Source organism: Eulemur rufifrons, chromosome 30 (genome assembly GCF_041146395.1).
Source record: "Eulemur rufifrons isolate Redbay chromosome 30, OSU_ERuf_1, whole genome shotgun sequence".
NCBI lineage: Eukaryota > Metazoa > Chordata > Mammalia > Primates > Lemuridae > Eulemur > Eulemur rufifrons.
Window position 1 is genome coordinate 43,977,876 of NC_091012.1, and position 22,021 is coordinate 43,999,896.

General features: G+C 40.0%; 1 protein-coding gene and 1 non-coding gene across 4 annotated transcripts in view; one reads left to right on the forward strand and one right to left on the reverse strand.

The window, feature by feature from the left end:
* The first annotated feature begins 590 nt into the window (after positions 1 to 590).
* The window catches only part of AIFM1 (apoptosis inducing factor mitochondria associated 1), a 32,117-nt gene continuing 10,686 nt past the window's right edge, over positions 591 to 22,021 (forward strand). The window contains exons 1-7 of one of the 3 annotated variants that reach the window (XM_069464401.1): positions 591 to 882; positions 10,204 to 10,334; positions 14,354 to 14,453; positions 15,741 to 15,865; positions 15,991 to 16,121; positions 17,353 to 17,443; positions 21,932 to 22,016. In XM_069464401.1, the coding sequence (XP_069320502.1) occupies positions 777 to 882; positions 10,204 to 10,334; positions 14,354 to 14,453; positions 15,741 to 15,865; positions 15,991 to 16,121; positions 17,353 to 17,443; positions 21,932 to 22,016 (769 nt within the window). In that variant the 5' untranslated portion in view covers positions 591 to 776. Of the gene's footprint in view, positions 883 to 8,862; positions 9,006 to 10,203; positions 10,335 to 14,353; positions 14,454 to 15,740; positions 15,866 to 15,990; positions 16,122 to 17,352; positions 17,444 to 21,931; positions 22,017 to 22,021 lie in introns of all 3 variants that reach the window. The other 2 variants (XM_069464400.1, XM_069464402.1) reach the window with 2 other exon arrangements.
* On the reverse strand, positions 13,517 to 13,620 carry LOC138379273 (U6 spliceosomal RNA). The gene has a single exon (XR_011232052.1). It is a non-coding gene; the product is annotated as a U6 spliceosomal RNA (small nuclear RNA).

Sequence of the window (22,021 nt, forward strand, 5' to 3'; positions counted from 1 at the left end):
TCAAAGCACCGAAGCCATAATAACAGGAGACTATCCACAGCACCTGGTACAGCTGCTAGGACACAGAATTGCACAATATAAAATAATATGGGAAAAGAGAGCACGGAATGATTAGCTGTCCTGGAAACGGGTTAGGTGGGAAAGTGCCAGCAAGTTCTAAAACACGGAAGTACATGCTGGGTCTGGGAAGCCAGGTTCCCCGACTCAGACCCATGGAAAGACTGGAAGTGGACCTTAACAAGAGAATCCGGAAGGCTTAAGTACCTAGTAACTAGTGGCCTAAAAGCAAAGGACAAAGTGCGGTGCTGGGGCCACGCTTTGTAAGGTGCTGTTAGCACTTCCCGTCACCGACACAGCGTCTGCACCAGCCATAACCGCCAGGCAAAGCGGCTCCACAGGTCCCTCCCTGGATAGCTTCCCAAACTCCCTCAACCCAACCCGTTGCCACCAACTCGCGGAAACTTGTTAACGGGAGCCGGGACACTAGCAAGCGTGCGGGCAGCTAAGCGCATGCGCGAACCTTCTTCCTATGCGGACCAATCGCAATGCGGCACTGAGCGCTACGCCTGCGCAGTATGCCTCCGGTCGCCGTTCCCCTTCTCCGGCTCCAGCGGGCCGGCTTCACTGTCCAATGCCCACCCGGAGCTGGGAGGAGGAGCCTGCGTAGTGTGCGTGTAAAGGGAGGGGGGAAGCGAGTTGGGGCCCACGGTGTTTGACCCGTTGGTCGGTGAGTAAGAAGAAAAGAAAGGAGGAGGTCCAGAGTAGCGGTTGCCGAAATGTTCCGGTGTGGAGGCCTTGCGGCGGGTGCTTTGAAGCAGAAGCTGGTGCCCTTGGTGCGGACCGTGTGCGTCCGAAGCCCGAGGCAGAGGAACCGGCTCCCAGGTGACTGACCCATCGCGGACAACCCCCCACCTTGGTGTCCCAGGGCCTGGGCGCGTTAGGCTCCCTGTGACTTGCAGCCCTCTCCCACCCCCTCATAAAACTTAACACACTCAGTCGCGTGAATTCCAAATCGGCGGGACCCAAACCCTGAGTTTTGCAAGCAGAGGAGTCGGCGCAGCCGTGCTGACCTGACCTTCAAGAGATTTGAACCCAGTAGCCGGCTTGAGGCCTTTTCCTGGGTGGGTTTGCTGTTCAGGTATAACAGAACAACTGGTCATCTCATATTGTCCATCGCCGTCTCCCCGTAACCCCCACCCCACCTTTTTAGAGCAATGAGGTCAAGTAGACTTTGTGAATTAGCGACTGTGATACTTTAAACAGGACGTTTAAACCCTACGTCTAAGTTTCTTGTGTAAATGAGGGCATTACCTGCTCTACCTTCCAAACCCCAGATGAGATCCATAGATTTAAATGCCCTTTGAAACAGACACGATGCAGTGCAAGTAAGGAGTCAGTCGTTTGTGCACCAGACACCAAGAGAATTGGCCCATAATTTATTTGAGATGCTTGGTCAGTGTAATTCTTGGTAGCCTTTTATGCTTCAAAGAAGCAGTTTGCAGAACACATTGTGTTTTTCCACCATGAAGTTGTTTAATCAAATTTTAGAGCTGCAGGGGATTTTGTGGTAAAGTTCAAGCCACTCGTTTTATAGATAATAAACTGAGGCACAGAGAGGGTAAATTACTTGTCAAAGGTCACATAATTAATTAGTAGGTAGAGCTAAGGATAGTTCGCTAGTCTCTAGGTCCCTATCCCCTTGCTACAACACCACACTGCTTCCTAAAGTTTGACTTCAAAAAGAATGAATCCGCCTCCTTCCCAGTAATTAGTCCATTGTGTACCAGATATCTATGAATTTATTTGAACATGGTTTCAGCCTGCTTATTTTCAACCTGCACAACTTCATGGGGATAATGAATGATCCACCTGTAGGAAGTGTATTTAAAAAAAAAAAAAAATCTTTGAATGTCCACCCCCAGGGCATTTGCCTTTGCAATGTCAAAAGTTATTTTTGAGGCCTTTGCAATACAGAAACACCTTCTGGGTGCTTTAAAAATAAAAAGTGGAAAGTATTACCCTTGGATTGTTAGGGTCTTTGCAAATGTGCAGTTGAACAGTTTTTCCAGTTGCTATGAATGAAGAAAATGTTTCCTGATGGGTTTATCTGAGTTATATCCTAGGACATATTGCTCTTGGAACTTAAAAAACTTTGCCTTAGGTTTTAAACTAATGCCCCATCAATGGATGTCATCTGTGTGGGTTTTGTGCATTGAAATGATGGTGCTCTATGTAAGTTGCACAGAAATTTACACAGAAATTCAGATAACCTGAAGATTTTCATCCACACTGACCTTTCAAACTTTGTGTACTTATTTTGCTTAAGACTCAGCTTTTACCAGTATTCTTAAGTCTGAGCAAAAGTTCTCATCAATTAAATATACATTTGCAAAGTTAAATTGATTTATTAGACATTTGAAGGTGGTTGGTGACATTAGAACTACTGAAAAGTACAGACTCAAATGGTTTTTTCCATTGCATGGCTTTGTTTGAAGGCAGTCTACTGTACAATATTTTCTGACTTCCTGACATATCCATCCATCTCTTTTTACACATTTATTCTTTGTCCTTTGGCCATGAACTAGAGTATGACTTCACCTGCCTTTAAAACTGGGTGAGGGTAGGGTTATAATTTCAAAAAGAAATTATGATACTCTCATTTTAGGAATTAACTCTTTTGTGGCTTGATTACCAATTGCTTTTAATCTGATTTCTTTTTCATATAGTGGCATCTACCATATGTTTTTGCACAAGTGGGGAAGAGGCAACGTTTATTTATATACCATTCCCCCCCCACCCCCCGCCTTACCTTTAAACCTGCCTTGCATCTGTCTCATCCACATCTATCACTGTTGTCAGGTTCACTTCCATTATATGTTGTGTTTTGCCTTAAAACCATAATGGCTACTATTTGTTTATTTACTTTATTTGGATGCTCTACCTCCTTTTAGATATGATTGAGAGTAACTAATAGTCACCACTCTATGTCTGCATTCAGCACTGAGGAGTGAGCAGATGGGTTAGATAATAGATATTTTCTGTTTTATAATATTTTATTTGGTCACCAAACATTATGCTGCCCATGGGATCAAACTGATCACCAGCTCCCTGACCTAAGGTTCAAATGTTTGAACATTTTTCTTTATTTGGACTCCTTCTCTCCTCTTTAAAAAGGAAACTGAACTCCTTGTGGGCAAGGATCCTGGCTTCCTGGACACTGCCAAATGACACTTTTTCTTTGAAGCCTAGAAGATGAATCTTCCCCAACTCTTTCTGCTGAGACAAGGCTTTCCAGAAGAAAATCTTTGGGAAGTCCACCTTTTCTGTAACCAGTTAATTAGTTCAATTTTCTAGACACATTCTAACTTTTTGAAGGAGTTGCTATATGTCTTAACTTTCTTCTAGATCACGTTTCCAAAAATTACTTAGTCATATGAATCAAGTGGAAGACTGACTCCAAACCTACTCTAGGATCTCCAAGAGAGTCCTGGGAATGAGAATAAGAATGAATGAGAATCTGGGAATCTGTATTTTAACAAGCCCCTGATATAATTGATTTGATCAGGCAAGTTTGGTAAATATAGTTTTGGATGAGTAGTGACTCTTTCCTTTCTGTTTCATTGACCTAAGGATCAAAAAACCAAACTGAGCAACTTTGAGTCTCTTGTGAATTATATCAAGCCCATGTTCTCATATTTAGAATAGTAACAGCCATTTTCTCCTCCTAAACGATGTACTACCTGAGGACATGGATTATGTCCCATTTATTTTTGTGTCCTCAGTGTTTTGTCCAGTCTGGCACATGGTAAATTCTCAGTGACTGAACTCTAGTTCAGTACTATAAAGGACCTAACTTTGCAGAACAGAGTTAGATTTGTTAGATTTATTTTTCTGTCATCTAAATCATTTTTCCTTTTGTGCCTTTCATCAGAGTGGTTCACACTGTACTATAGTGGTTACTACTCTGATTCCCTTGAAATTCCAACAAGGGTTGATACTAAACAAAGGCTGATAAAGTTAAATAGTTGTTGGATTCTATAAAGAGTCATCTGGCTACAATAGACAAACTAGGCTTGTCTTGTCCTGTGTTTTATCCATGTTGGAAAAATCAGTTTGACACTTAGGAAACAAGTCTTAAGAGCATGTAATCTCTTAACCGTTCGGGATTCCTAGATGCCTCAATCATGAGGATGTATTTCTGGAAAAGGCCATCTGGGAGTATGGAAAAACAGATTATGAAACCAACAGAAATGAACTTGCTGGTTTAGGTACTATGCTAATGCTAGTCTGTGGTGTGTGAGGTTACTAATTTATTATTAAGCAACCTGAAATAAATGGGATCTGGCTAAAACTTAATTCTTTAAAATGTGCAGTCAGCAGGGTACAGTGGTGAGTGCCTGTAGTCCCAGCTACTCAGGAGACTGAGGTGAGAGAATAGATTGAGCCCAGCAGTTCAAGGCCAGCCTGAGTAACATAGCAAGACCCTGTCACTAAAAAAAAAAAAAAAATAAAATGTTCAGTCAATATCAGTAGAATTAGAAAGAACTAAGAACTTCTGTTTCCTTCCTTCATTCACTAACTCGACAAATATTTATTTATTTATTTATTTTTAGACAGAGTCTCGCTCTGTTACCCGGGCTAGAGTGAGTGCCATGGCGTCAGCCTAGCTCACAGCAACCTCAGACTCCTGGGCTCAAGCGATCCTACTGCCTCAGCTTCCCGAGTAGCTGGGACTACAGGCATGCGCCACCATGCCCAGCTAACTTTTTCTATATATTTTTAATTGTCCGGTTAATTTCTTTCTATTTTTTAGTAGAGACGGGGTCTCGCTCTTGCTCAGGCTGGTCTCGAACTCCTGACCTCAAGTGATCCTCCCGCCTCAGAGTCCCAGAGTGCTAGAATTACAGGCATGAGCCACCATACCTGGCTAATTTTTTCTATATATATTTTTAGCTGTCCAAATCATTTCTTTCTATTTTTTAGTAGAGATGGGGTCTCACTCTTGCTCAGGCTAGTCTCGAACTCCTGACCTGGAGCTGACCTCCTGCCTTAGCTTTCTAGAGTGCTAGGATTACAGGCGTGAGCCACCATGCCCGGCCCGACAAATATTTATTGAACAAACTCCTATGTGTCAGGCACTGTTGCAAATTGGCTTATTGAGAATTGAATCCTAAATGTGAGAGAAAAACCACACTGTATGTGTAATTTGACTGCAGAAGACCTAAAACAAGTACACTGGCTCAATAATGAGAAGTCAAGGAGTTAAGTTGGCTTTTCCCACATTAGTAAGACAACTGAAAAGGCATGTTTCAGTCATGATGTAAAATTTTGAAGCCATGGGGAGAAAGTTATGGAAGTAATTTTATGGGTAAAAGAAAATGGGGGGGATGTAAACATACAATACTTAGCATCTTTTACAAAATTAAAGTTACTTAGTCACCTTATGGGTATGTAAAAAGTTGGTTTGTTAATGATAAGGTTGTATTACATTTCTTTTCAAGCAGTCAGTAGTTTAAATATTAACCAATTTCCTTTCTAAAAAATCAATTTACTGATTGCTTCTCAGCCTTTTGGCTAAGCTTGAGTGTGAGGAAGTACAGTTTCGTCCTCACACTTAGGATTTATGGTATCTGTTCTTATCAGTTTAAAAAATCAATTTACTTTTAAATGTCTCTTTTCTTTTCTTTTCTTTCTTTCTTTTTTTTTTTTGGCAAATTGAGGCAAAAGCTGCTGAACTTTCTCAAATCTACAATCTTAGTTTTATCAGTCTGTGAAAAGCAAGCAAAAACAGAATAAACACCATCAGTATTATATTAAAACAAATTTGTTATGATGTCTGTATTTAGGATCTTCTAGAGAGGTAAACAGAACTTTTAAACATTTATTTTTAGTAAATGAACCTGGGGTGGAGGTAGAAGACAAACTAAATTTGTTGAACTAAACTTAACCATGTTGAACTTTTCCTAACTGGTTTCATTTTCTAAGCTCTAAGAGTTAATTAGTTTCTACTTTTTTTTTGTTTGTTTTGTTTTTTGAGACAGAGTCTTGCTCTGTTGCCTGGGCTAGAATGCCATGGCGTCAGCCTAGCTTACATCAACCTCAAATTCCTGGGCTCAAGTGATCCTCCTGCCTCAGCCTCACGAGTAGCTAGGACTACAGGCGCATACCACCACATCCGGCTAATTTTTTTCTATTTTTAGTTGCCCAGCTAATTTTTTCTATTTTTGGTAGAGACGGGGGTCTCACTCTTGCTCAGGCTGGTCTCAAACTCCTAACCTCAAGTGATCCTCCTGCCTCAGAGTCCCAGAGTGCTAGAATTACAGGCATGAGCCACCTTACCCAGCCCAGTTTCTACTTTTAATGCTTCGTCATTTTTGTGGCCTTCTGAAAATCAAAAGCTTGCCCAAATTGAGATAAGCTTGTCCCCCCTTCATGTTTTTATTATCATAATTTATTTTTATTTCCAAATTTAAACCATTTTATTTCATGTGATGAAGAAGGATTCTAAAACATGTGAGAAATAAGATCAGTAAAAAAAAAATACATTTCCTTTTCTAAGAGTATAGATCCAAAGCAGTTTTGTTTTGTTTTGTTTTTTTTTTTGAAGACAGAGTCTTGCTCTGTTGCCCAGGCTAGAGTGCAATGGTGTCATCATAACTCACTGCAACCTCAAACTCCTGAGTTCAGGCAATTCTCCTGCCTCAGCCTCCCCAGTAGCTGGGACTACCGGGGCATGCCACCATGCCTGGCTAATTTTCCTATTTATTGTAGATACAGGGTCTCACTCTTTTTTTTTTTTTTTTTTTTTTTTTTTGAGACAGAGTCTCACTCTGTTACCCAGACTAGAGTGCCGTGGTGTCAGCCTAGCTCACAGCAACCTCAAACTCCTGGCCTCAAGTGATCCTCCCTCCTTGGCCTCCCTGAGGGCTAGGATTACACCTGCATCTGGCCCCAAAGTCTCTTATCTATAATTCAGAAATCAAAATAGGACCATCAGGTTTTTGTAATTCATTTGCCACTAAAACTTGACTTGAACTGGAAAGAGGCTACTTACAATCTTTTTAACATCTCACTTAGTGTGGTCATACAAATATCAATGTGTTTGACTATGGATTGCTGCCCTTTACTGTGCTTGGTGTCACTATGTGGTATATGCACTATATAATTAAGACTAAACAATTCTGAGTTCCGAAACACTTATGGTTCTAAGGCTTTCAAATAAGAGACTGCAGACCTACATTGGGCTTGTTTTTACCCCTCTGTGCCCTGACATTGTGAAAGCAAAGTTGAGCTCTCCCTATTTCTAATGTCTACAAGTATGGATGGGATGCCACTACCAGTGCCCATTCTATTTGTCTTTTAAATCCTAGTTAGGACAGGAATATATGTACTAACCTCTAGATGGCAGGTTCTCAAAGTATGGTCCCCCACCATAACAGCAGCAGCAGCATCCCCTAAGAACTTGTTGGAAATGCAAATTCTTGATCCCAATGCCCGATGTATTGAATCAAACTCTGAGGCTGGGGCCTGGCCAGCTATGTATTCACAAGTCCTCCAGGGGATTCTGATGTGCTCTTGAGGGTCTGCAAACTATAGCCACAGGCCACACCCGGTCAGCTGCCTCCTGCTTTTGTATGCCCCATGAGCTAAGAGTGGTTTTTACATTTTTAAATGGCCGGGGAAAAAAATGGACCATTTTGTGACACACGAAAATGATATAAAATTCAAATTTCAGTGTTCATACATAAAGTTTTATGGGAACATGGCCACATCCATTCATTTATCTATTGTCTGCGGCTGCTTTTACTCAGCATCAGCTGAATTGAGTAGTTGCAGCAGAGACAAAATGGCCCACAAAGCTAAAAATATTTACTGTCTAGTCCCTTGCAGAAAAAATGTGCTGCTCTAGGTTGATAGTCCACAAAAAGGAATAATTACAAGCAGAGAAGGTACTGAGATCTTCCTTCATCTGAAAATGTCAGCACCCTCCTGGAGAAAGAAACCTATGAAACTCTTATGTTTCCATGTGCGAGTGTTGTTGTGATCACCAGATCATTACTTAGGATAACATAGTTTTACATCAAAATATTCTATATTAATTTGGAGGAGTAAGAGCCAAGTAGTTGGTGGACACTTTAAATTTTGTCATTCTAAAAATGATGTCATAGTCCAAAATTCTTCAGTTCTTTGGGGGAGATAAATTCATTTTTAAATTTTGTTTTCTGGTTTTCTTCTTTTTTTCTTTAATTTTTTAATTTTTTATCTTTCTTTTTTTTATTTTTAAGAAGTGATAGAGGTAGATCAGTATTAATGTTTTCTGATTTTCTTCTGAGCATTAGTGTTTCTGTCTTCCAGAACACATTGTCTTTCACACAAGACCGAACTGTGTCCTGGTTAGGTTGCATTGCAGGGTTTTATTTTGTTCAAGATTTGGGCCATTTAGATTACTCCTTAAATGGTTGTTATAATGTCCAAGGTAGCCCATTGTTAACTTTTTATATCTACCTATTCAGTCATCTCTCTGTGTTTACTTCAGTTATGGGGAAGACATGAAAGGAGGTATTTGATGAACTGAACTGCTTATACATTTTTCATGATCTTTTCCGGAAGCTATAAATTTCCTCACTGGGTGGCATTACATTGTACTCTTAAAACTCCAGCAACTTAAGAATGTTCATTCAGATATCTGTAGTATTTATGTGTACAGTTTTGATTATATTTCTCTTGGTCATTTAACAGTGAACGCCCGCAGCCCAATAGGCAATAAGTCTTTACTTGTTCAATGCATTGACATTTAATCACAAACATGTATTAACTATTTTATTTTTGTATGTGTGTGTCTTAATAAATTATGTTCCTTAGGCAACTTGTTCCAGCGATGGCATGTTCCTCTAGAACTCCAGATGACAAGACAAATGGCTAGCTCTGGTGCATCAGGGGGCAAAATCGATAATTCTGTGTTAGTCCTTATTGTGGGCTTGTCAACAATAGGAGCTGGTGCATATGTAAGTAGAAAAGCAGCTTGTGTGAAGAAGCTGCCAAACAGCTCCCATTAATAGACTCAATACTACTCTGCTTTAAAACTTTTGCAACTAATTCCCCTTTCTCCTTTTGGAAAAATTTCCAAAAAGCCTTCTTTAAAGTGCCTACTGTCTAATATCCTATTAGAGCCAATTTGGGAATGACTGAAATTTAATCTCATGTTGATTGATTTCTGCTCTTTTCACTTGTCTTTTTACTCTTTACTTGAATGTCAGTGTGTTTTCTTAGACTTGACTAACTCACAAAACTGTCCCTGTTCTCTTGGATGTGACACACTAACCTGTGAATAAAGTCAAAGTTCATTGCAGCTCCTTAGCACAATATTTAATCTTGACTTATTTGTCAAATATTTTATTTTTCCTCAGCTTGAGATTGACATTTAAAAACAACAGCCTTCAATCAAAAATATTAAGCATTCCTAAAAGGAAAACTATCCCTGAATCTCACCCAAAGACTAAATTATAGAAGCAGGCCTAGAATCTCCGATTTTAGAATGGAGTTTGTATGAGGTGAGAAATACGGTGTTTAACTGCTACATAATAGTAGCACAATTATATCCTCTTAAATTAACTCTGATCAGCTTAGCAGGTCACAGAGGAATTATTCTGTAGGTTTTTTTTTTTTTTTTAATTTGGCAGGGTTTACTTTGACTAAGCAGATCAGTCTAAAGTTGGATCCCGTAAGGTTGAGTGAACCAACTTAGATAACACCTAGTAACAGCCTTGATTGAAGAAAGCTGTTTGTTTTACTTGCTAAGAGCAAATGGTTAGATGGCATTACAATTGTAGTTCTTTCTACATTGGTAAGACAGTGAACTTTGTTCCTTGGACACTAGGTTAAAAAAAGAAATATGAAAATTACTTGACATGACCTATATCCTTATACTCTGACCAGACTCCCAAATGCACAAGAAAAGTAGACAGCTCTTGCCAGCTGTGAGTCAAATCAGAGTAAGAAATACATGAGATCTGTGTGATAAGATGCTTTGAGGAAATATATATTCTCCTCCAATCCTGGAGCAGCATTTTTTTCTTTTTTCTTTTTTTTAGCACAGGATAACCAAAACTGCTTCCCTGCCTTTGTATTGAATATTTCTTCATTAATACTTAGTGCACTTTCTATTTCCTTTTGTTTCCTCCTTGGCCTTACCTTTACCTACAGTTGTGCAGTGTCATCACCTAGGATCCCCTTCTAGATCACTAGCGACTACAGGTGCTTCTGGGAAAGATGGCAGCAGCCTAGTATACTTCTTAATTATAGGAGCAACAGTGACTGGGGCAGGAGTTTATTATGTAAGATGTTTACACTAAAATATATTTTGGGGTAGGGTGGGTGAGACCATGGCACTAATGAAAACTTGATCCATTAGAATACAAAAATATTCACAGCATGTGCTTTCTTTAGGTATTTATTAAAGGGACATTGTCAGTTGCTAGAGAGTCCTTAAATCTCATTCTTCAAAATGTAGAAGTCCTACCAGCTATATCTAATGATTGTTACAAATCCTCATCATCAACTCTCTCTTTGAAACTTTTGCCAATTTCATGATTATGTTTTATGATGCTAAATTATATTGTGCTTTAGTGCTGCATCTCTGACAAGACAGTCTCAAAGAGTAAATGTTGAATAGCAAGTAAAGAACACCATTTTGAATCATTTTAGGTAAAATGTAATTTTTGTGTTTTGTGGGAAACAACCCAACTTTTACTGTGAAAAGGCATTTTATTGAATGCTTCTGAGGAGGTCCAAAAAGCCGTAGAAATTGTAATATTCTCCCCACCCACCCACAGCCTCTATTTCAAAGTAAATTCATTTGGCAGTGTCCCTTTTGTAATCTCTAATGTGGTCAAACTAGTGGCTGAAGTGGTCCAAGCTAACACATTCATATAGCTTGCTTTCTTAAATGCCTCTCATTCATAACTCAGATACTACCTTCTGAGCCTTGACTTTTCCATTTCATACCGCTCTCAACTTTTCCCATCAGTCCCACCCCATTCATTCAAAAATAGATTTAAAGTGTATGTGTTCGATATGTGTGTAACAATTTAAACCTGATAAACCTCTGGTTTGTGTTGCTATACCAGAGTTGGATGGCCTCCACAGAGTTGACCATGCAAATTCTCTTGATGCCAAGCTACAAGACAGGGCCAGTCACTGTTGCCTTCTCCTGTCTTAGAAATATCTCAGAACTGCAAGTTCCTCTTAAGCCATTCAGTTAAATGCCTCACTGCACTCTGTGTTTATCCAACACTGGTAATAATGAAGCTACTATATTATAGTGGTTCCGAATTAAATGATAAGCTTTTGTCTACCTACAGCTGTTATCAAACTATTTTGCACAGTTTTGTTTTAGGTTTTTAATCATTGAAAACTTGATCAGAGTTGGCTTAGATTTTTTTTCTCTGAAATTGATACTAGTCTCAAGAGAACAGTTAAAATCAGTGTTCAGAATTTGATGAGACATGGCTATAAGTTGTTTAGTGTTTGTGTTAGTTTCTCAGGCTGCCATAACAAAATACCACAGACTGTGTGGTTTAAACAACAGAAGTTCATTTTCTCATGGTTTTGAAGGCTGGAAAGTCCAAGATTAAGGTCAGACAGGGTTCAGTTTCTGGTGAAGGCTCTCTTCTTGGATTTCAGACAGCCACCCTCTTGCTGTGTCCTCATATGGTGGGGGTGGGGAGGGAGCTAAAGAGAGTGAGCAAGGGAGCTCTAGTGTCTTTTCCTTTTCTTATGAGGCACCAGCCCTGTCAGATTAGGGCTCTACCCTTATGACTTCATTTAACCTTTATCACCTCCCTAAAACCCCATCACCAAATACCATCATACTGGGGGTTAGGGTTTCAACATAGGAATTTTTTGGGGGGGGGGCGCGGGGAACACAAGCACTCAGTCCATAGCAGTGTTCCTACATAATTTTTTTCTCATTTGAGGAAATGTTCCTAATTTAAGTATAAATACTACCTTAGCAATTCCTGTATTGGGGCTCTTCACCTTCCTCCCACTTTATCGCCCCCAAAAAAGGGAGAAAACCAGTGGACTTTTGAAATTTTTACCATCATCCACAGAAAGAAATACAGTGTATGTTGCAACCCGTTAGATAACTACACATACATAAAACTAAAAATTTCAAGAAATGCTGCTCTTACTAGGTGCAGTATACTCTAATAGTTTCTATTCTCTTCTGTTTGTGGTTTTTTCTAAGTTGGTCATAACCTACTAAATTGATTTCACAGCCCACTAATGGGTTATAACCACAGTTTGAGAAACAGTGATTTGAACAGTGTTTCTGCTGCTTGGATTGTAAAAATGAACTCCTGATTGTCGTTGATGTGAGAATTTTTCCTCCTCTTGCTGGTGACATTCTCTAGGACCATAGGCAGGTCCTCTAATCTTGGTCTTCTGTTATTTGTCAGTGGGCAGAGCCAAAGTGGCCTGTAGAATATTTAATGATATTTTAGTATTTGGGCCCTTTGCCATTGTTAAACTGATAGGATCTCATTGCCTCACTCAGAAAATGACCTGTTCCCTTTCAAATTCAATTAAGTTGCATAAACACCACCATATTCACCTTTTTAGAAAAGTTATTTCCACTAATATTTTTCATAAATTTGTAGTTTTTCCTAAGCTGACATGTATTCATGTCATTAACTGGAAATCTGTGCAAAGTAGGAATACAGAAACCTTTGGGTGAAGGGTAAAAGAAATACACACACACACACACACACACACACACGACAAATCTCATTCTTTCCCCTCTCCCCACTGAACCTCAAGCAGTTTCTTGGTCTGCTCTTCCTTTCATGTATGAAGGCATTAGGAAATATGAGCTGGGCTTAGGCTAATCTTTGATATCCCTCTCAATGTGAACATGGCCACAGTTTATTTCTCTTTTCACTCATGTTGACCAGATTAAGCCATCTTTTTAGGTAAAAGTCCCATTCTTAAAAGAAATATTTTTTAGGTATGGTTAAATACTGGACTTGTATATAGTATCTGATGCCAAAATAAAAACTTTCTTCCTGAAATTAATGTTAATTGAATTCATTTATTTGATCAATTTAGTGGTAAATTCAAGGAATAACCATTGTCTTTTAACATATAGCACTGAACTGTCTACTCCATTCCTCTCATATGTTAAATGCTTCTAGGCTGATAAATTTAAAGCCTGATCTCAGGGTCCAGGTTTCCCAATTGCAGCGCATTGCCTAATGGGCTGCTCTGTAAGGCGGTCATAGAAATATTCTTGGAATATGTTTTATGATACTTCTTCTGATTGTCTTTAATTTTCCCTGTAATTAATTAATTAATCTGAGATTATATTTGACATAAGATCACTTAAATTCCTGTCTTGTTAACCCTATGGTGTACAAAAGAGTAAAAGTGCTGTAATTTAAAAAGTCATTCTTACCTACCATTTTAAAAATTTTATTTCAAGGTATTACGGGGGTACAAACATTTTGGTTATATAAATGAAGATATGGAACGCTTCACGAATTTTCGTGTAATCCTTGTGCAGGGGCCATGCTAATCTCTGTATAGTTCCAATTTTAGTATATGTGCTGCTGAAATGAGCACTGTTACTTAGCGTTTTTGAAAAAGTCTCTAATAAACAAATTCTGGTGCTGTATGTTTAAAAAAAAAAACTAGTCATGATGCTAAGATTACCCTTACTTAATTTGAAAGGGTTGAGAAGATAGTATACTTGAAATACAACAAGTGTTTGACCCTTAGTAAATATCTGTGTGTAGTTTTTCTGAATGAGATTCCTTCTGCCTCATGAGTTTAAGAAAAGGATAGACCATTGAGAGAAAGATGAGTTACTCTATCAGAATAGGATATAGGTGGCCATGTTTCCAAGCATTATCTGAGTACCCAGCAAAACCCAGAAACATCTATCAGGAAAATTTATGTTCCAGCTTCCTACCCAGGACCATATAGATGGATTTCACAGGTAGTGTCTAGCATAGTCCAAAACCTCTTTCCCTACTCGATATAAAGTTTACCCTTTTCTGGCACTTTATTCTTCTAGTATAAAATTTTTTTCTTTAGCTATACATTTAGAAATAAACATAGTGTAAGAAAATCTGAAACATTTTCATCTGTTGATGCATTTTCTTTCCACACCAAGTGTGTGTACATGCAGTATATTTTATTTCTTAAGAAATAAAATATACTGCCTTAGTGGTTTTAATATGGAGGAACTAATGCCAAGTAGACAAAAGCTTCTCATTTAATTGAAAGATAATATTACTTATGGTATGAGCTAGCTGTATGGTGAAATACTCTTTCTCCATGTTTGGGTCTGCAGGCCTACAAGACTATAAAAGATGACAAAAAAAGATATAATGAAAGGATATCAGGGTTAGGACTGACACCAGAAGAGAAACAGAAAAGGGCCGCATCATCTGGTGAGTATTCCCTTATTTCTTTCTATGATTTATGGGTATCTTGTGGAAGTGATGATGGTGTGAGATTGTAATTTTCCAAAAAGTATAGTATTACCCCAGAACTGGGAGCAATTTGTTAAAGTATTTGGCTGAAATTTGGGTTTAGGAATAAAATTAGTAACAATTATGGTTGGGTTTTTTTAATATACGTATTAGACTCCTAAAAGGCAACCTTGGTGAGGAAAACCATTAGAAAAGAGATAAACGCCATTTTTTCAATGAGGAAATTATTTTGGTCTGTTTTGTTCTCCTTTTGAGTCTTTGGAGTTTTAAGTTGTTGAAGATATGTTTATTTTTGGCCGGGCGCGGTGGCTCACGCCTGTAATCCTAGCACTCTGGGAGGCCGAGGCGGGTGGATCGCTCGAGGTCAGGAGTTCGAGACCAGCCTGAGCAAGAATGAGACCCCGTCTCTACTAAAAATAGAAAGAAATTATATGGACAACTAAAATATATACATACAAAAAATTAGCTGGGCATGGTGGCACATGCCTGTAGTCCTAGCTACTCGGGAGGCTGAGGCAGTAGGATCACTTAAGCCCAGGAGTTTGAGGTTGCTGTGAGCTAGACTGACACCATGGCACTCACTCTAGCCCGGGCAACAAAGTGAGACACTGTCTCAAAAAAAAAAAAAAAAAAGATATGTTTATTTTCCTAAAGCACATAGCCCTAGCCGTCACTTCCATCCCATGTAATTTGCTTGATTTTTCAGAGAGGGCTGTTTTAATCCTTTAATAAGCCCCACAACTCTGGGTGGGTGATTGGTGTTGCTTTCTTCAGTAGCACCTCCTTATTCCTGAACATTGTGTAATAATCCCCAGACGACCTCCTGGGTTTTCCCACTTTGTTGCTAACAAAATGTGAAACTGAACTTGATATCTTCCTGGTGGTCACTAGGAAATTGATGGGAAGGACAGAGATCTTCTAGTATATACTTTATAATGTATTTTAGAAATAACTAAATATTTAAGGTAGGTCCTAATTCTGGTATAGACCTAATGAGTGAATGATGAAATCATTCACTTTTTTTTTTTTTTTGGTATTTTTCACTTGTGAAATGAAAGGGATACTTGCTTTTCCTCTCCAACCAGGATGCTGTGAAGTTTGTTAAGATTAGCTTAGGTACTATGTTTTGCTAACTTTATATAAAGGATTGAGACAAGTGTAAGGTGATTTTTTCTTTTTTAAATAATGCCAAGGAGTCATCTGAGACTTTAAGAAGATTCATCCTGTCTGATCTGTTGCTTACAGCTGCAGAAGGAGAGCCAGTTTCTCAAGTCAGGGTACCAAGTCACGTTCCTTTCCTACTAATCGGTGGAGGCACTGCTGCTTTTGCTGCAGCTAGATCCATCCGGGCTCGGGATCCTGGGGCCAGGGTAAGGTGCACGTTCTTTTGCTTGGCACAGAGAGTACAGTCGGCAAGCACTTAGCCAATGTGAACACTTAGACATTTGCCTCTTAAATGACTTGGCTCTACGTATCATTATTTTTGTGTCCAAAGGTACTGATTATATCTGAAGATCCTGAGCTGCCATACATGCGACCTCCTCTTTCAAAAGAATTATGGTTTTCAGATGATCCAAATGTCACGAAGACACTGCGATTCAGACAGTGGAATGGAAAAGAGAGAAGGTCTGTTCGCTTATATAAAATGGGCCTAACAGCTTCAACTAAACACAGGGTGGGTTAGGATTTTGCCACTGTGTACAGTGAATAGGAGGGATGACTTGGCTGTACACTGGAGTCCACTATGGTGCACACTTGGTACAGCTTAGAGGCAATAGGCTACAAAGGACTAGAGTCCCGAATTCTGTTACCAGATCTACCAGCAACTGATGGTGTGATGTTGGCCTCTGAAATACTAATGCTCCTATTTTGGGGACCTTTAAGTTACACTTTTCTGGTGAAGATCAGCTTGGTCTGTATTATCACTTCTTTATGCTTGCCTGGGCACGTCCCATAAAAGCAGAAGAAAAGAAAGGGTTTAATGGCACTCTCTTTGACACCCTAGCAGGCATTCAAAACTGTGGGAGTAGAGTGGGAACTGTGAGGAAGAGCCTCTTTATTAGAATGTTTGCATGAGAGACTTGAAGACACAGGTCCAGAAGCCTTTTTCTCCTAAAGTACTCTTCAGCTCTAGATTCTAGTACCATGTTCTTTTGAGTTCCAATTTTTTCTCATCAGCGATCCCTTTGATACTGGACTAAATTTTACAAACCTCCCCTCCTCCCTCACCCCTACTATCATGTTCCATTTTCAAGCAGGATGCATACTTCCAATTAAGTTAGCCACCCCTTAATTGATACATCATAATTAATTAATTAACTGCTTGAGGCAGAATCCTCTCAGGACCTAGCTGGTTGTTCCATTGACTAGCACCATTCTGGACAACCCATTCTGGTAGATATGTGAATACCCAGCACCTTGAGTACCTCTTGTTCTTACTTTGAAATAAACCTAAATCTAGAGCAGGGTTTCTCAACCTCAGCACTGTTGATATTTGGAGCAAGATAATTCTTTGCTGTGGCCGAGTGGCCATCCTGTGCATCATAGGATGTTTAGCAGCATCCTTGGCCTTTACACACTAGATATCAGTAGCGTCCCTCCCCAAGTTGTTACAACCAAAAATATTTCCAGACATTGCCAAACGTCTCCTGGGGGCAAAATTGTCCCAATTTGAGAAGCACGGATCTGGAATACCTCTATATAAGCAAGTCATAGCCAAGATTTATCAGCCTTGGAGACTTACTTTGCAAAATGTTCCTAAAAGTTTTTCATAATGGAAACAATTTTATTAAAGCTATGGGGGAAGTTGATTGCAGTTCCAGGTGCCTATAACACTTTCCCCCTCTTCTCCATACAGCATATATTTCCAGCCACCTTCTTTCTATGTCTCTGCTCAGGACCTACCTCACATTGAGAATGGTGGTGTGGCTGTCCTCACTGGAAAGAAGGTAAGCTAGTAGGCTGCTTCCCTGGTCAGGCTCTACATATGTGCCCGCCATCAAGTGTGGTGACATGTGTTAACACTACCATTTATGTTTGTCCTGCTATTGTAGTTCATCAAAGAAAGATCAAGTCACTTTAAGTTTAATATTGCTGCATGTGTCTTTCTGGGGAAAGCACCAGTATCAAAGCCTAGGGTAGCATTCCAACTAAACTTCCCAGGGAAGTCAAATCATTGGGGACCACGACCCTAAAAGCTGTTACTGCTCCTGTTTGTGCTTCTGCCCTTCCTCCTCCTCCCTGTTTTTCCATGCTAACTTTTCTCTGGGATTACTGATGACAAGAGATTGACAAATATATATTATTCAGGACAGTAAAATAATCCAGGCATAACTCAGCATGGAAAATACTGTTAGACTTCACAAAGGTGAGTGCCTGAGTAATGGGGGCAGTTATTGGAGGGCATTTTGGGGGTCCTAGGAGGTTTTTTTTTTTTTTGAGACAGAGTCTCACTCTGTTGCCCAGGCTAGAGTGAGTGCCGTGGCGTCAGCCTAGCTCACAGCAACCTCAAACTCCTGAGCTCAAGCTATCCTCCTGTCTCAGCCTCCCGAGTAGCTGGGACTACAGACATGCACCACCATGCCTGGCTAATTTTTTCTATATATATTTTTAGCTGTCCATATAATTTCTTTCTATTTTTAGTAGAGATGGGGTCTCACTCTTGCTCAGGCTGGTCTCGAACTCCTGAGCTCAAACGATCCGCCCACCTCGGCCTCCCAGAGTGCTAGGATTACAGGCGTGAGCCACCGCGCCTGGCCCCTAGGAGGGTTTTGTTGTGTTATGTTTTGTTTTTGTTAATGGGAGGTACTAGAGTGTGTTTGTAAACTAATGGCAATGTTCTAGTAAAGAGGGAGAAGTTCTCTGAAATTAACAAAGCCCAGAATAGATGGGATCCAGAGCACAAGTGGAGGGACTGACCTTTGGTAGGGACAGGCCCACTTCTTCTCCTATAAGGGGACATTAGACAAAGAAGATGGATATGGGTTTGTGACTAAACTGATAATGAGACATTCTGTGTTAAGTATCCCTTATGTGTAAATAATAGGCCCTATCTTTATAGGCTGACAGTACAGGGAGAAACATGAACACATAGATGTGTAGTAAGAGAGACATGCATAGTGTGTTGTGGGAATTACTGGGAAGAGTACCCAGTAGAGTGGTGGTTTCAGGGAGGGCTTCCTGGAGAAGAAAGTCTTATAGAATGGGAAGTCTCATGGAATGAAGATGCATTCAAGTAAAAAAGAACAGCATAAGCAAAGGCGCAAGGATACGAAAAAACATGTTTGGTGCAAGAAAATACAAGCAGCTAGGTACTGATAGAGCTGTTAGGTACAAGTTAGGGAATGGCAAGAGATGAAACTGAGAAGTTACACAGGGGCTTGATCATGGAGGGCTTTGTTTGTCATGTGAAAGAGCTTGAGCTTTATGGGGAGGGGAAGTGGGCTGAGTTTTAGGCAACTGAATTTTAAATAATCACTAGGGGATGTGAGGAGGATGGATTTCAGGGTGAAAGACTAGAGATAGACCATTTCAAAGATTAGAAGATTGCAATAATTTAGGCAAGAGATGATGTGAGCCCAAATTAGGATAGTAGTGGTAAGTGATGATGATGATGATGATGAAAAAAGTAAAAGCTAAAATTTATATAGTACCTATTCTAATCTTATAAGCATAGTTTTAAAATGCTTTATGTGTATTATCTCATTTCATCCTCACAATGATCTTATAAAGGAGTATGATTATTTCCATTTTACAGAGAAAGAAATTGAGATTTTTAAAAATAAATTTTAAATAACTTTCTTAAATTCACACAGCTAAAAAGCAATGGAGACAGAATTTGAGCCCAGGTCTGTCTGGCCACAGAATTGGAACCCAAACGTTCTGATTCCAGAGCCCAAGCTCTTAGTATCATCGTTGCACAGTATATTACTTCCTGATAGAAAGGTGATGAAGAGTAGGGAGTAGACTTTAAGCATGCTTAGGAGGCAAACTTGAAAAGTTTGGTTGAAACTTTGGGTAGTTGGTTGCAGGTGGAAAATGAAGGAAAGGGAGGAGGCAAAGATGACTTTCTAATTTCTGGCTGTGTCTGAGTGGATTGCGATGTACCCCCAGCTGAGAAAGACATTATAAGAGGAAGAGCTAGTTTAAGGGGGAAGATAAAAATTAAGTTTGGGACCATTAAATATGAAGTGGAATGTCTGTGTGAAGGTATCTTCTGGGCAGTTGGATATGTTACTAAGATGCTCAGTGTGTCTGGGCTCATATGGAGATTCAGGAATCATCTGCATATGTGTAGGAGCTGAAACCATGAGAGCAGGTGAGGCCTCCCAGGAAGAACTTACCTAGTGAGCAGAGGAGTGGGGCAAGGATAAAACCCTGGGGAACTCCAACTTTTGGGAGGCAGGCTTAAGAGGAACAATCTATAAAGGAGACTAGGAAAGAATTTCAAAGAGCAGCATGAGGAAAACCCAGGACAGGAGCCAGGGTTGTGGAGAATTTCAAGAAGTAGGATGTGATCCACAGTATTACTGTGGAGAAGAATCTGGTAAGGAAAGAATTGTAAAATGTCCCATTAGATTTGGGGGTTCAGATACCACGGAACAGAAAGGACACCTCATCCGGAAGCTGGAAGTAAAGGTAGATGTGAAGAAGTTTTTATTCAGGGGGTTGAAGAAGTAGGAACCCTCGTGGGAAGTTGAGAGAGATCACAGCTAGTGGCTTCACTTGTTTTCACAAGAAAATGAGATGTAAGGTGGTTATCTGAGAGTGAACAGTGTGGAGGTTGAGTAGCAGGATTGGATTGAAGAGGGAGCTTACCAAGGACACATCAAAGGGGGCCGAAGCAACTACTCCTCAGTTTCTGTCATTGCCTCTGGAAAGCTTTACCCAACCCAGCCTGACCACATTGGCTGCACCTGTCACGTTCCTAGTGCTACTGCACTGCCCTCAGCCCTCCTATCACATTCATTATTCTTGATCATTGTTAGTGCTTGTTAAGTTGGCTTGGCTACTAAGCTCTGAAGGCAGGGAGGATATCTGTCTTTCTCACTATCGTGTCCCTAGCATTTAGCACAGCGGTTGACACATAGTAGGTGCTTAATAAATATTTCTTGAATGAATGGTCTCACAGATAGTAGGGAGTGGAGCAGAGACTGGAACCCTCATCTCTCTGACTCCAAAGCTCAAGCTCTTGACCATAAGAAGGAGTAGGGTGCAAGGGCATTAAAGGTACTGGCAAGAGAATACTTTGGAAGATCTATCATTAGCTCAGATTGGTTAGAATGGAACAGCCAACCAGGTAAACGGGGGAAATTGAAAGCAAGTATAGGAAACAGTGAGACTGAGAGAAAGCTGAAAGGATGGAAGATTGTGACCAAAGAGCGGGAGATTTGAGGTAGAAGGAGTGGTTTAGGAGATAACAAAATTCTGGATGTGGCTCAGAGGAAAAGTATGAACCAGGTTCCAAGGTCTTCAGTGAATGAGGAGGGGTCAGGAGGTGGCTCAAAACAGTGATCTGTAGGAATCTAGGTTGGTGTCCGCCAGAGGAGAATAAAGCTACAAGAATCTGGAAGCAGCAGCAGCAATATCAGGAAGCCTGCAGGATACTCACACCTCGTCCTGGCCTTGTGATACGGAGTATGGGTAAATGAACAGTCGCTACATGTAAGCTATCCTTGGGAAAGAACCAAGTTTCATAAAAAAGAAAAAAAAATAAATGCCACTGTTGAATTACAGATATCAGTAAAACCCTTTCCAAATAATAATAAAAAAAAACAACAACCAAGTTTCAGTGAAGGTTAGAAGTTGGAGAAAGCAAGCCAGGTGCAGTGGCAGTAGTCCCAGCTACTCGGGAGGCTGAGGCAGGAGGATCACTGGAGGCCAGCCTAGGCAACATAGTGAGACCTCGTCTCTTAAAAAAAGAAGAAGAAGAAGAAGAAGTTGGAAAAAGCATTCTATAAAAATGTTGTGGATGTAGGAAACTTGTTAACAAACTAATAAGTATTCCAAACTGCCAAATAAAGAAGGCCTTTTCTGTTCTCCATTTCTACAAATCAGCAGGAATTTTAGGACTGTCGTGAATTGCTCTAATGTTGGCTACTTAGAAACTTATGACTGCTTGAAGAAACTGGGGACCAAAAACTATGGTTCTGATGATTACTTGGAAATGGTTTCTTAAGGGTCACTTTAGGTCAAGAACTAATTCTTCTCATTGGGCTGACAGCTAAGAAAATAGGTCTGGATTTTTTTGGGGGGGTGCTGGAGATTCTCTGGAATTAGTAGTGATGGTTGCACAACCTTGTGATTATACTAAAAACCACTGAATTGTACACTTTAAAATGGTGAATTTTTATGGTATATGGATTACATCTCAATAAAGATTTTTTTCAAAGCTAATTCATCTCTACCTCTTTTGTGTATATGTGTGACTGTACCAGGTAGTACAGCTGGATGTGAGAGACAACATGGTGAAACTTAATGATGGCTCTCAAATAACCTATGAAAAGTGCTTGATTGCAACAGGTGAG